Source organism: Lissotriton vulgaris, chromosome 6, assembly GCF_964263255.1.
Source record: "Lissotriton vulgaris chromosome 6, aLisVul1.2, whole genome shotgun sequence".
NCBI lineage: Eukaryota > Metazoa > Chordata > Amphibia > Caudata > Salamandridae > Lissotriton > Lissotriton vulgaris.
In genome coordinates this window covers 1,155,400,634-1,155,412,767 of record NC_141694.1, presented here as the reverse complement: position 1 = coordinate 1,155,412,767, position 12,134 = coordinate 1,155,400,634, and the positions used below count along the sequence as shown (strand labels likewise).

Sequence of the window (12,134 nt, the reverse complement as noted above, 5' to 3'; positions counted from 1 at the left end):
ATTACAATGCTGAGATGCCCGCTTCTTGAGAAACGTGAAAGATGCGGAAGGAATGTTGAGCAGTGTGATGACACATTTGAGGACGTGGATACCTTCCCATTCGGGGCTATTTCGCCACCAAGGAACTAGTATATCTTACCACATACCCTCCTTGTCATCATGTCAGAGCATATTCATCACGATTTTATGGCCTTTCGCTTGTTTATTCTTGTACTGCTTGTTTTACTCTTTTCTTCTTTTTTGTATTCCTATTTCCTGCATTCTTATCTCTTATTGAGATATGTATCTTTATAGGACATTATGATGTACAACTATTTATCCCATCTCAGTGTAAGTTTATATTGGCCTAATTTGCATATTGTCAGGAAATATGACTCTAAATTTAAAAAAATGTTAAACGCTTAAAAGAATGTCATTGCGGAATACGTATTGTTGGACTTGGCCTTTTTTGCAGGGTCATCCCTGAACTTTTTGCCTTCCTCCTAGCCTTTTTTCTGACATGGTGTTGGTGGTTCAAGGGCTTTGGGCACTTAAGCACTGCTGTCCAGTGTGCATTGCATGTGCTCTCTGTGGTAAACAGGGTAAGATTGGTCTACACCTGTTTGGCATATTTAATTTACCTGTCAGTCCCTTGTAAAGTGGTATCTCAGATACCTGGGGCCGGTAAATTAAATGCCACTGGTGGGCTTGCAGCGCTGATTGCGCCATCCACCAAAGTAGCCTTTCAAACCTGTCTCAGGCCTCTGCCATTGCAGGCCTGTTCGCGCAGTGTTACTGCTGCTGGGATGTCGCACCTAAAGTGTGTGCCCTGTCAGTGACCCCGCTTTTATCGCATGTCAGTCACCCCTAATGTAGACCCTAGCTAGCCCTATGGGCAGGGTGTATTGTAGGTGAAAGGTAGGCCATGTACCTTAAGTGAGTGACATGTCCTGGTAGTGACAAACAGCCATTTTGGTTTTTCACTACTGTGATGCTGCCCTCCCATAGGAATTCATTGAGGATTCCCTGAGAAGTGTTTCAGTGGTAATTGCTGATATGAGAGGAGCAGCGTGGTCAAGTTTAGTATATTTGGAATGGGAATAATAAATGCTGCGCAATGGTGTGCACAGATTTATTATAACTATTTTAGAAATGCCACTTTTAGAAGTTGGCATTTCTGTGTGCTATGTGTCTGCCTGCCTGATGTGTATTGCATGTCTGACTTTGGAATGACAGGTGTTGGTAAGGTGTGTGTGGCTCCAGGGAGGGCAGGGTGAGTCAGCGCTAGGCTGAATAGGAGATCTGCATTTAGAGTAGTGGGAGGTATAGTCCTCTGATCCTCAATAGGTCTGTGCCTACCTTGGTGAATGCTGGCTCCACCCCCCTGTGGTGTGTCTGACCACCAAGTCCCCACCTGACAAACGGGAAAAGGAGCCTTGTCATCAAAGTGATCCAAAACCCCCTAGAACCAGTTCAGGCTGATTCCCCCAAGCCTTGTGCCAGGGCAGACAAAGCAAATAGGTGTATAAATATTGGGGCTGTGACTCCATGAAGTGGTGTGCTTTCCCTGTGCTTAGGAGGGTTGTGCTGCTGCTGGGCCCAGGAGGAACTGCCACGAGGGACTGCCTCCCTGCTGGAGGTCCCTGTGAGCTGGCATGCTTGGGCCCAGCCATTATCCTGGACGTTTTGGGGGCATAGTGCCCCGTGTGCACTACATCTTTCATTCCAGGAAGGAATCCTGGTGCTCTGCAGCGCTGCGCTGCATTCCGAGGGACCCCCGGCGTGGAGATTCCCTCACCTTGATGCATCAGAAGCGGAAGCCCCCCCTGCATTGGTGACGCCCGAGCGGGAGCCCACCCCACATGGATGCTTCATTAATAGCGGGAGCCCACACCGCGTTTGTGCTCATTTGAGCGGGAGCCCACCCCACATTTGGTTTTATCTATGGGTGGGTGCCCAACCCGCACTTGTGAGGAAAAGGAAAAGCCACCACTCCATGAGTGACCCAGAAGCCAGGCGGCCTTGCCTGGTTGTGGGCGGGGCCGGAAGAGGTGTGCCGTAGAGCCAGGAAGGGAGGCAGGTCGATGGAGATCTCGCTTCGTGCGAACCCCAGGTCAGGCACGATCGAGTGGTAGACAGGAGCCTACCCAGTCTCCAGGAGCAGCAACGTAAGGCTGCCGGATCCAAGGCGGGCTCCCATGGTCAGAGAGATTCCCGTGGGTGGTCAGCAGAAGCAATACCTCCCCACGAGAAAGAGAAATTATGCGCACCGGCACGGAAGAGAGGCCAGAGAAGTCCACAACGAGCCCCGGTGAGTGGGGCTCAAATTGGGAATTGGTGCCAGGGGCAGTTGCACCAGAGGGCACTTCTTCTTTTCCAGGGTCCCGGAGTGGGGATCAAGAGGTATTGCGGTGCCCAGGGTGATGCCACAGCTGCACCACCAGAGGGCAGCTCCAATGTTTGGTCAAAGTTTATTTTTGGAGTCCCAGAGTGGGGCTTCCACTGCTCAGCTGGTGCCAGTGCCATATTCCTTTGGGGGCAATTTTGTTGATGGAGTCCCCGAGTGGGGCTCGCCAGACACAGTGGTGCCAGTGCTCTTTCTACATCATCTGCACTGCGAGAGCGCGGGCAGCTGCACCGACGGGGGCATATTATTTTTAAAGCCAGGAATGGGTTAGGTACACCCCACACCCCCAGCGCATTGGGCACTGTGATTTTGCTGCATTGGCAGCTATGCCCTGACTTTCTGGACAAAGTGCATTGGAGCCCCAGTGAAAGGCCAGTCGGCCTGCAGTCATTTCAGTGTGTATTCTAAGGTGCTGTGTGCACATTTTCAGTGTTACTGTGGTGCACGGTTTATGCCTAATGTGATGCCTACTGCATAATGTCTTTATGCTTACTGAAATGCCTAATGTGTTTATGCTATGATGTTTCAGGATGATGCCTCATTCTAAGGTGATATAATGGATATAATGCGGAAAACAGTATTTAGCCAGTATTTACTGGTTTTGTTTTACATTTGTTACTAGTGCTTCCTAAACGTTCTGGCAGTGGCCCGATTGGCCCTGTCATAAGTGGCATAAGATTGAGTGGCATAGAGTAGAGTGTCAGGGAGTGGAGTGGCATAGAGTGGAATACCGTGGAATGGAGTAGCATACAGTGGAGAGGTGCACAGCGGAATACTGTGCAGTAGAGTGGAGGGACATAGAGTCAAGTGGCATACAATTGAATAGCATAAAGTGGTATGGCATGGCATGGCATAGTGTCAAGTGGCATAGAATGGTATAGCATAGATTAGAGTGGCGTAGAGTGGAGTTCCTTAGAGTGGAGTGTTGTGCAATAGAGTGGTGTAAAGTTGGGTGTCTTGTAGTACAATAGCGCAGATTGGAGTGGCATAAAGAAGGCCAGATGTAAAGTAGAGTGAAATAGAGTAGAGTGGTGTGGTGCAAAGTGGAGTGGAGGGATGTATAGTGGAGTACGGTATAGTGGAGTGGGGAAAACCAGAGTGGCATAGAATGGAATAACACAGCATTGAGTTGTGTACTGTTGAGTGGTGTTGAGTTGCGTGGCATACAGTGGAGTGCCTTAGAGTGGAATGCGTAGAGTGGAGTGGCTAACACCAACATTGAATAGAGTTGAATGCTGTGCATATGAGTGGCGTTATCTGGCATAGAGTTGAGTGGTGTAAAGTGGAATAGTGCAGAGAGTGGCATAGAGTGGAGTATGGTGGAGAGAAGAAGCATTGAGCTGAGTGGCGTACATTAGAGTGGCATAAAGTGGAGTAACGTAGAGTACACTTTCTTCGAGTGGAGTGACATAGAGTTGAATTGTGTAGAGTAGAGAGGAGTAGAGTGGAGTGGCGTAGAGTGGAATAGCATAGAATGGAATGGGGAAAGGTGGATTGGTGTATAGATAAGTGACAGCAAGTTAAGTGGTGTACAATGGAGTGGCTTACAGCGGAGTGGTGTAGAGTAGAATAGCACAAAATGGAGTGGCGTATGGTGGAGTAGCATAGCACAAAATGATGTAGAGTGGAGTAGTGTAGAGTGGTGTACAGTTGAGTGGGGTACATTGAAATACTTCAAGTGGAGTGGCATGGAGTGGAGTGGCATAGTGTGGAATGGCATAGAGTGGAATAGCATAGAGTGGAGGGACATATAGTGGCATAGAGTCAAGTGGCGTTGACTCAAATACCATTGATTGGACTGGCATAGAGTGGATTGGCATGGAGTGAATAGGTGTAGCGTTGGGTGGCAAACAATGAAGTTGTGTGGACTGGAGTGGAGTGGCATAGAGTGGAAACGCATAGTGTGGATCGGGAGAGTAGCATAGAGTCAAGTGGCATCAACTGGAATAGCTTAGAGTGGAGTGATGTAGAATGGGGTGGCATACAGGAGAGTGGCATAAAGGGAAATAGCATAGAATCAAGTGGCATGGAGTATAGGGGAAGTGAGTTGAGTGGTGTAGAGTTGTGTAAAGTCAAGTGGCACAGAGTGGAATACATAGAGTTGCACAGGATTGGAACAAACTGGAATAGCATATAGTGAAGGGGTGTAAAGTGGTGTAGAGTCACGTGGCATTGACAAGAATAGCGTAGATTGGATTGGCATAGATTGGAGGGGCATAGAGAGAAATAGTGTAGTGTTGAGTGAGGTACAATGGAGTGGCATGGAGTGGAGTGGATTAGAGTTGCACAAACTGGATTAGCATAGAGTGGAGTTACATATAGTGGAGTGGCATACAGTAGAGTGCCGTAAAGTAGAGTGGTGTAGGGTGAAATAGCATTTTGTGGTATAGAGTGGAGTGCCATTGAGTTAAGTGGTGTAGAGTGGACTGGCATAGAGTGGAATAGCATAGTGTGGAGCAGCAGAGAGTGGAAGGGCACATAGTAGATTGGTGCACAGTACAGTCGCGTACAGTGGAGCAGCATAATGTGAAATTGTGCAGTGTAGTGGTGTATGTTGGTGTAGAGTTGAATGAAGTACAGTGGAGTTCTGTAGAGTGCAGTGGTAGACAGTAGAGTGACTAGAATTGAATAGTGCAGAGTGGAGTGGCATAGAGTGTAATGGCACAGTGCAGAGTGACATATACTGGTGTTGAGTCGAGTGTAATGGCATAGAGTGCAGCGGTGTACAGTGGAGTGGCGCAGAGTAAAGTGGCGTACAGTAGAGTGGTGTAGAGTGAAGTGGTGTACAGTGGAAAAGCATAGAGTGGAGCAGCAAAGAATAGGATGGAGTGGAGTGACATAGAGTGGGGTGGGGTGAGGTACAGTGTTGTGGTGTAGAGTGGAAAAGGGTAAAGGGTTGTTGCTTACAGTGGAGTGGCATAGAGTGGAACAGTGTATCGTTGAGTGGCGTACAACAGAGTGGAATTGATTGGTGTAATGTTGATTACCGTAAAGTGGAGTAGCCTACAGTGGAGTGGTATACATTGGATTGGTATAGAGTGGAGTAGAGTGGTGTACTGCACAATGGAGTGGCGTACAATGGAATTGCGTAGAGTGGAGTGGCGTTCAGTGGTGTAGAGTTTAGTGGGAGAAAGTGGAACAGCAGAGAGGGGAATCGCATAGCATGGAGTGACATGGAGTGGAGTGGTGTAGAGAAGGGGTAGGCGGAAGTTGCGTAAGGGACTTTTGCGGAGTGGCACGGAGATTGAACCAATCTCCATGCCTCTCCGCATATTTCCGTCACGCGACGCCCGCCCGACACCCACCTCCCGCCCGCCTCCCGCCTGCTGTATTAAATGATAATTAAGAGCCTAAAATTACATTTAAATAAAACGTACCTTTTTGCGGGCGCATCCTTGCCCATCGCGCCGTCTTCTTAGAACTGTGCATGCGTGGGAGGCTGTGCATGCGCATTCCGGCGAGGAATGCTCATGCGCCGCGATGGGCAAGGATGCACCCGCAATAAGGTAACTTTTATTTAAATTTAATTTTAGGCTTTTAATTATCATTCAATACGGCCGGCGGGAGGCGGTGGGCCAAATTCTATTCCGCCCCGTATGAGCGGAGATTTGCCTCGTTTCTCTGCCTTCTTTGCCCAAGACGGAAGGGGCATATCTCCGCACATTCCGTGGTCGGAACGGAGATGTCCGCCCACCCCTAGTGTAGAGTGGAGTAGTGTATAGTGGATTAGCATACAGTGGAGCGTACAGTGGGGTGGTGTACAGTCGAGTGGCGTGCTGTGGTGTGGTGTACAGTAGGGTGGTGCAGATTGAAATAACATGGAGTGAAGTGGCATGCAGTGGAGTGGCACTGGGTGCTGTACAGGGCAGTTGCATGCATTGGAGTTGTGTAGAGTTGCATAGAGTTGAGTGTAATACAGTGGATAGCACTGAGTGGAGATGTGCAGCTCTGCAGAGTGCAATGGCATACAGTGGAGTGGTGTACAGTAGAGTGGAATAGAGTGGGGTGGCATAGAATGAAATAGAGTAGTGTGGATTGGTGTAAAGTGGAGTGCCATAGGGTGAAGTGGCTTAGAGTGGAATAGAGTAGATAGGAGTATAGTAGAGTTGACTGGCATAGAGTGCAATAGTGTACAGTGTTGTGTCGTACAATTGAGAGGCGTAGAGTGGAGTGGCAAAGAGTGAAATAGCATAGAAAGGAGTGGCGTTGAGTGGAGTGGCATAGAGTGAAGTGGTTTAGAGTGGAGTGCAATAGAGTAGAGTAGCGTAGAATGGAGTGGGGTAGACTCCAGTGGTGTAGAATGGAAAAGCGTAGCATGGAGTGACGTAGAGTGGGGTGGCATGCATTGGAGTGGCGTACAGTGGAGTTGCGTACAGTGGATTGGCCTAGAGTTAAATAGTATTGAGTGGAGCGCATTGAGTGGAGTTGCATGAGTTGGAGTGGCATAGACTGAAGTGGCATACAATGGAATGACATACAGTGAAGTGGCATAGAGTGGAGTGCCATGGAGTGGAGTCACATATACTGGAATAATGTAGAGTGGAGTGGTGCAGATTAGGATAGCATACAGTGTTGTGGTGGACAGTGGAGTGCCGTAGAGTGGAAAGACGTAGAGTAGAATATCATGGAGTGAAGTGGTGTAGAATGGAATTGCATGGAGTGGAGTGGCATTGAGTGGAATAGCATAAACTGGAGTGGCATACAGTGCAGTGGCATTGAGTGCAGTGTCATAGAGTGGAGTGGCATAGAGTGGAATAGTATAGCATGGAGTGGCATTAATGGAGTAGTGTACAGTGGAGTGGCGTAGACCAGAGTGACTTAGAATGGAATACCATTGACTCAAGTGGCGTAGAGTGGAATAGCGAACAGCTGAGTGGCTTACACTGGAGTGGCATAGAGTATTTTGTCAAAGAGTGGAGAGGCTTAGAGTAGAATAGTGTACAGTGGCATGGCATAGAGAGTAGTGACGTTCGGTGTAGTGATGTGTTGTGTGTTCGAGAATAGGTGCAAGAGACATAGTGTGAAAGTTGCTGAACAAATGTGGGTTAAATTTGGCACAAATATATATTATGGGGTGGAAAGGGTATTTTTTGGTATTAGCTCTATATTGGGTAGTAGGTAAGTACTAATAACGTTGTAAGTGACAAAACACTTAAGCCTTATTATGATTTTGGAAGTATTCCCGCAGGCCACCACGCAAGTGCCCTGCAGGAGGACCACAAAAGCCATACTCACACTGCCCAACGGATTACCATTGGAATCATTGGAGGGCAGGCGGTGCTGCGGTGGTGTCATGGACGTGCATGTCTAAAGGCCCATAGGTGAGCCTCAGACAAGCACCGCTGTGCCTGTTACAGCATGTCCGTGCATGGTGCAGCATGCACCATGTGGTGCATGCCACACCATGCAGGAACTAGGGTGCACATATGCAGGGGGCACTGCATGTGCCTCATCCATGCATTCTCAGGCCTTGGAGCAGCAGGGGGCCCTCTTGGGGCCCCCTTTGTTGCCTCACTGCCATCCTTTTCATGGTGGGCTCACCGCCATGGACAGGCTGGCGGTGAGTCAACTCATAATATTTTTGTTGGTTGGTCTGCAGAGGCACCACTAGCATATTACTCTGCCTGACCATTGCACCACCTCTGCAGAATCCAGGATCCCCGGCGGACGCAGGGATATAGCATTGGTCCAATGGCCAAACTCCTAATATGGTGGCCAGACTGCCAGACTGTTGGTCTCAAACTGCCATCATGGGTTCAGCGGTCCAATGGACCCGCCAAACTCATAAGAACCCTCATAGTTATATATTGGGCTTCATTATACCGCAGAAATGTCATGATATACCATCGTACATGCTGATCACAAGGCAGTATATAATTGGCTAATGACTGCATTTACAGAAGTAAAAGGCAGCCACATATCTTTCACCACACTTTGGCTGTGTTCTGGGCTATGTAATTAGATATAGGTAAGTAGTGAGTTTTATTGTTCTTTCGTACGTATTTCCAGTTTATTAAAGTGGTAATAGATAGGGAAATGTATTCATATTTTTCCATGTGTTATTTAAAAGGTTTAAGCAGTACTGCTCTAGTACCAACAAAGTATACCAGTAGTTACAATAAATGAAAAAAATATATGTAAAAATATACTGCTGTACACTATATTTGGAAATATAGTGTAATACAGTGTACTTTTTAAACCTTTTTTTACAATTTTTCTAAGTAACGCAACACTTTCTATGTAGAACTGTAGCACTGTGTTGATTTAAAAAAAAGTATATATATAAAAAAACACTTTAGTACACTATATTTTTGAAATATAGTGTAGTACAGTGTATTTTTTAACTTTTTAAATAATTGTTTTTGAGTACTACAGTCATTTCTACATAGTAAGAGGATACTCCATAACCTTTCTTAAAAAAATATAGAAACTTATAAATGATTTTCCCTACCTATCACCACTTTAATAAAGTGTTGATAGGCAGGGAAAAATATAAAAACTATGACTTACCTTTAGTTAAGGCTTCAAGCTAGAACATAGGCAAAGTATGCTAAAAACATCATGACTGCCGTTTACTTCTGTAAAGGCAGCCATTAGCTAATCATACACTGCCTTATCATCAGCAAATACTGCGAAATTACCACAAACTAACGCAGCCTGATATATCACTAAGTTTTATAGGCTTATAACTTTAAAAATACTGACCCTACTTACCTTTACTACCAGAAAGGATCATCTACACACAATTAACTATATACCTGCCAAATTTAGTTCAAATCTGACTGCCCGTTTTTGCACTGCGGCTGAATACAAAGTCTATGGAAAATGCATTGGCGGGAAAAAGTGTTTTTTCTTTGCACCACTTTAATGAATCTCTGCAAAACTGTGCATTGTCTGCCAATGTAGAAAAAGCTATAGGCCGGCAAAGTTTTGTGGAGATTCGTCAAACAATGGCATAATTATTAGGGCTTTAAGTGGGGCAGGTCCTGCCTGTGCTCAGCACCGGCAGTTCTAAAAAGCAGGTGCTGAGATGAGTGCCTATCGGGCTCTTCATTTTTGCCCTCACCCTCAGGGTGAACAAAATCTCAACTCTGCAGCAGTACAAACCTCCACTGCATGTGATGTAACTTCAAAGAGACTCGTTATAGTTTTCACAGCCTCACTATTTCACAACTGAGGTATTTTCAATGTTACATACAATGAAGCCATTATTGTTGCTTTTTTGTCTTATGCAACTAACAATCATTGATACAGCTAATAGTACAGGCTTGATGTAGGTGCTATGGGACATGTTGTATTATATATCTGGTTGCAATGACAGAAGCAGCAATACACCAGTCGAGGAAGCACAGATTTAGAGCTTAAGTGTTTTAAGCAACGCCCCTTTATATATTTGCCACGCCTGTTTGAGAACCCCCCACCCCACGTTTTTTCATCCCACTTAAAGCTCTGAATGAAGGGGTTGGGTGTTCCGAAACTCGGTAGACCGAATTAAAAAGGGATGGCCACTACTTTCGATTTTATTCAATGTAGTGTCAAAGAGGAGACAGTGACAGCTGAACAAAGTTTCACTAATAAGTAAACAATACATTAATACATAAATAATAATGTAAATAATAAATACATTGAATATCCACAAGAAATGGCTAATGAGTATGACAAAAACTTTACATTTAGGTCATTGTGCCTTCAACTGCTCAGAGAAGGAAAACATTATAGCAACAAAAAAAAACAAAAAAAAACACTAAATAAGACTTCGGCCTGACCTCCCGCATGCATGATGCTACACACATGTTTTGCCTCAAGTCACGTGGTAGCTCTAAGGGGCTGACTGATCGATTCTAACTTTGTTCTTCATAACTCTCTTGGATTTATTTGAGTGTCTAGGTCTTTACTACAACTGGAAGTTTGACCACAGGGGGAAATGTACATCCTCTGCAGGGGGCTACCATACTGTTTACTTGTCTTTTCCAAACTCCACATAAAATGAAATCGGACATCTAGGAGCAACTTTCATCTCTGCACGTAAATTAATCGTTCCCAAGTCTGGCGTCACACCCCACTAAGCGGTCATAATTTACAGGTTTAATGATTTCTACGCATACTGTATTCGCTGAAGTGGGCGCTTTTTGGGCATGAAGGTCAACTGTTAACTTCATGGTTTAAAAACAATAACAATATTTTTTAAACTAATTTCTACGCATTACATGTTTAGAAAACACTGCACAGTGTTGAAACTGGCTAACTACGTCATATAAAACCATCTGTAATCACAGTTCCAGGTGCACCTCTAACTCTATACTCCCTTAATAGGCAGAGTACGTTCTATATTGTGTTTCTTATCATACCTTTCTACTTCTGTGGGCTGGCGGCCATTCTCCTCTCGGTTGGCATTCATACTCTGAGTCTGATCTGAAGAAAGCGTATTTCTCTTGCTTCAATATCCCTCGACTCCTTTGATTTATGGGCTGATACCTTTATAACCTGGAGAAAACCTCCAGTAGTTACATATCTGTTGGGTGAAGAGGTTTTGTGGACGAGAAAATGATTCATGCACAGCTGACAGGAAGGAAGAAACTTTCCTGGAATAGATAAGAATCCGCTGCCTGGGACGGCCCCAACAGGCCTTTTATTGAGATTCGCGCTGTAAAGATTTTTTTTCTGGGCACACGATTTAAAATTCTTGACGGACCAGATCAGGATCGGACTACGACAGATAATAGGTCTGGGCACCAATATAAAAGTGTCTCCCATCAGCGAATCACATCGCTTATAAAGTTGCACACACTTGCAGATTTGGGCAGTTTTGAAGGTGAAAAGATACGTTGTTTAGGTGTCCTGCAAGGTATGGGAGACTGCATGTATGTGTGCTTGCTGCAGGTAAAGTTTCTTGTAATGTCAGGGAAATTAACTGTAATAACCGGCCCACCAGACCATAAAACAGGCCCGCAGACAACCAAAAAACTGGCCCATGCAATGAGCTTTCAGACCAGCCCTTCTGGCACTGCCAGATTGGCTCATAGGCCAGTCTGACCCTGGACCAGGTCGACAGCAGTCATGTGGAGATTAAAACAGCCCGTCACTGAATGCCAACTTAGGTATTAAATTGTGTGTTTTTACACCATCATATATATGGAGGCACTGCGCCACCTTCAACCAGGTGTAAACACCACCACCACCAACCATCTCTTCATACCTCCTGCCGACAGTAATTAGGAGGCATGACTGGGCTTCCCATGCTAAGGCTGTGGCTGTAGGTTGGCAGGGCTCTTGCGGACCTTGGCATGATGGTGCAAGCACTGTCATGTTGTATTTCTACTAAAGCTTTTTATGTATATTAAGAGCAAGAGACAGCAACTTAAATATTATGGTTTGATTTTCAACTCTGTTAGTGATAGAAATGCTTACAGTGGTTTGGGTGTGCTGCACCCCTAAAATATGCCACATCTTCCATTAACCCTCCAAAAGATGGAATCATAGGCCTAATACTTCTAGCACAACTTGACCATAACCTCATTTCACTCTCTTCAAACTAAAAGCATCATTCATCTCATTCCATGTTAATCACTTGGCAACACCAAAGCAAGATAGCAGGAAATCATCCAAAAGGCAGTCTTACCACACACATAATAAATCCCTCTCACGGGCATATGAACAAGGAGTGGCAAAAACTACCACTAACACTAGATAGCGTCAGTTTTCATACCACTGTATACCACTGAAAACTATCGCCTTGTCAGCGGTGTAT

The 12,134-nt window shown here is 45.6% G+C and overlaps 1 protein-coding gene across 1 annotated transcript in view; it reads right to left on the bottom strand.

Moving 5' to 3' along the window:
- The window catches only part of LOC147708559 (chitin synthase chs-2-like), a 389,460-nt gene extending 378,568 nt beyond the window's left edge, over positions 1–10,892 (bottom strand). Inside the window, 1 exon segment of the mRNA XM_086927238.1 lies at positions 10,735–10,892. Coding sequence (XP_086783364.1) covers positions 10,735–10,784 — 50 coding nt within the window. The 5' untranslated portion in view covers positions 10,785–10,892.
- Between the last annotated feature and the right edge of the window lie 1,242 nt (positions 10,893–12,134).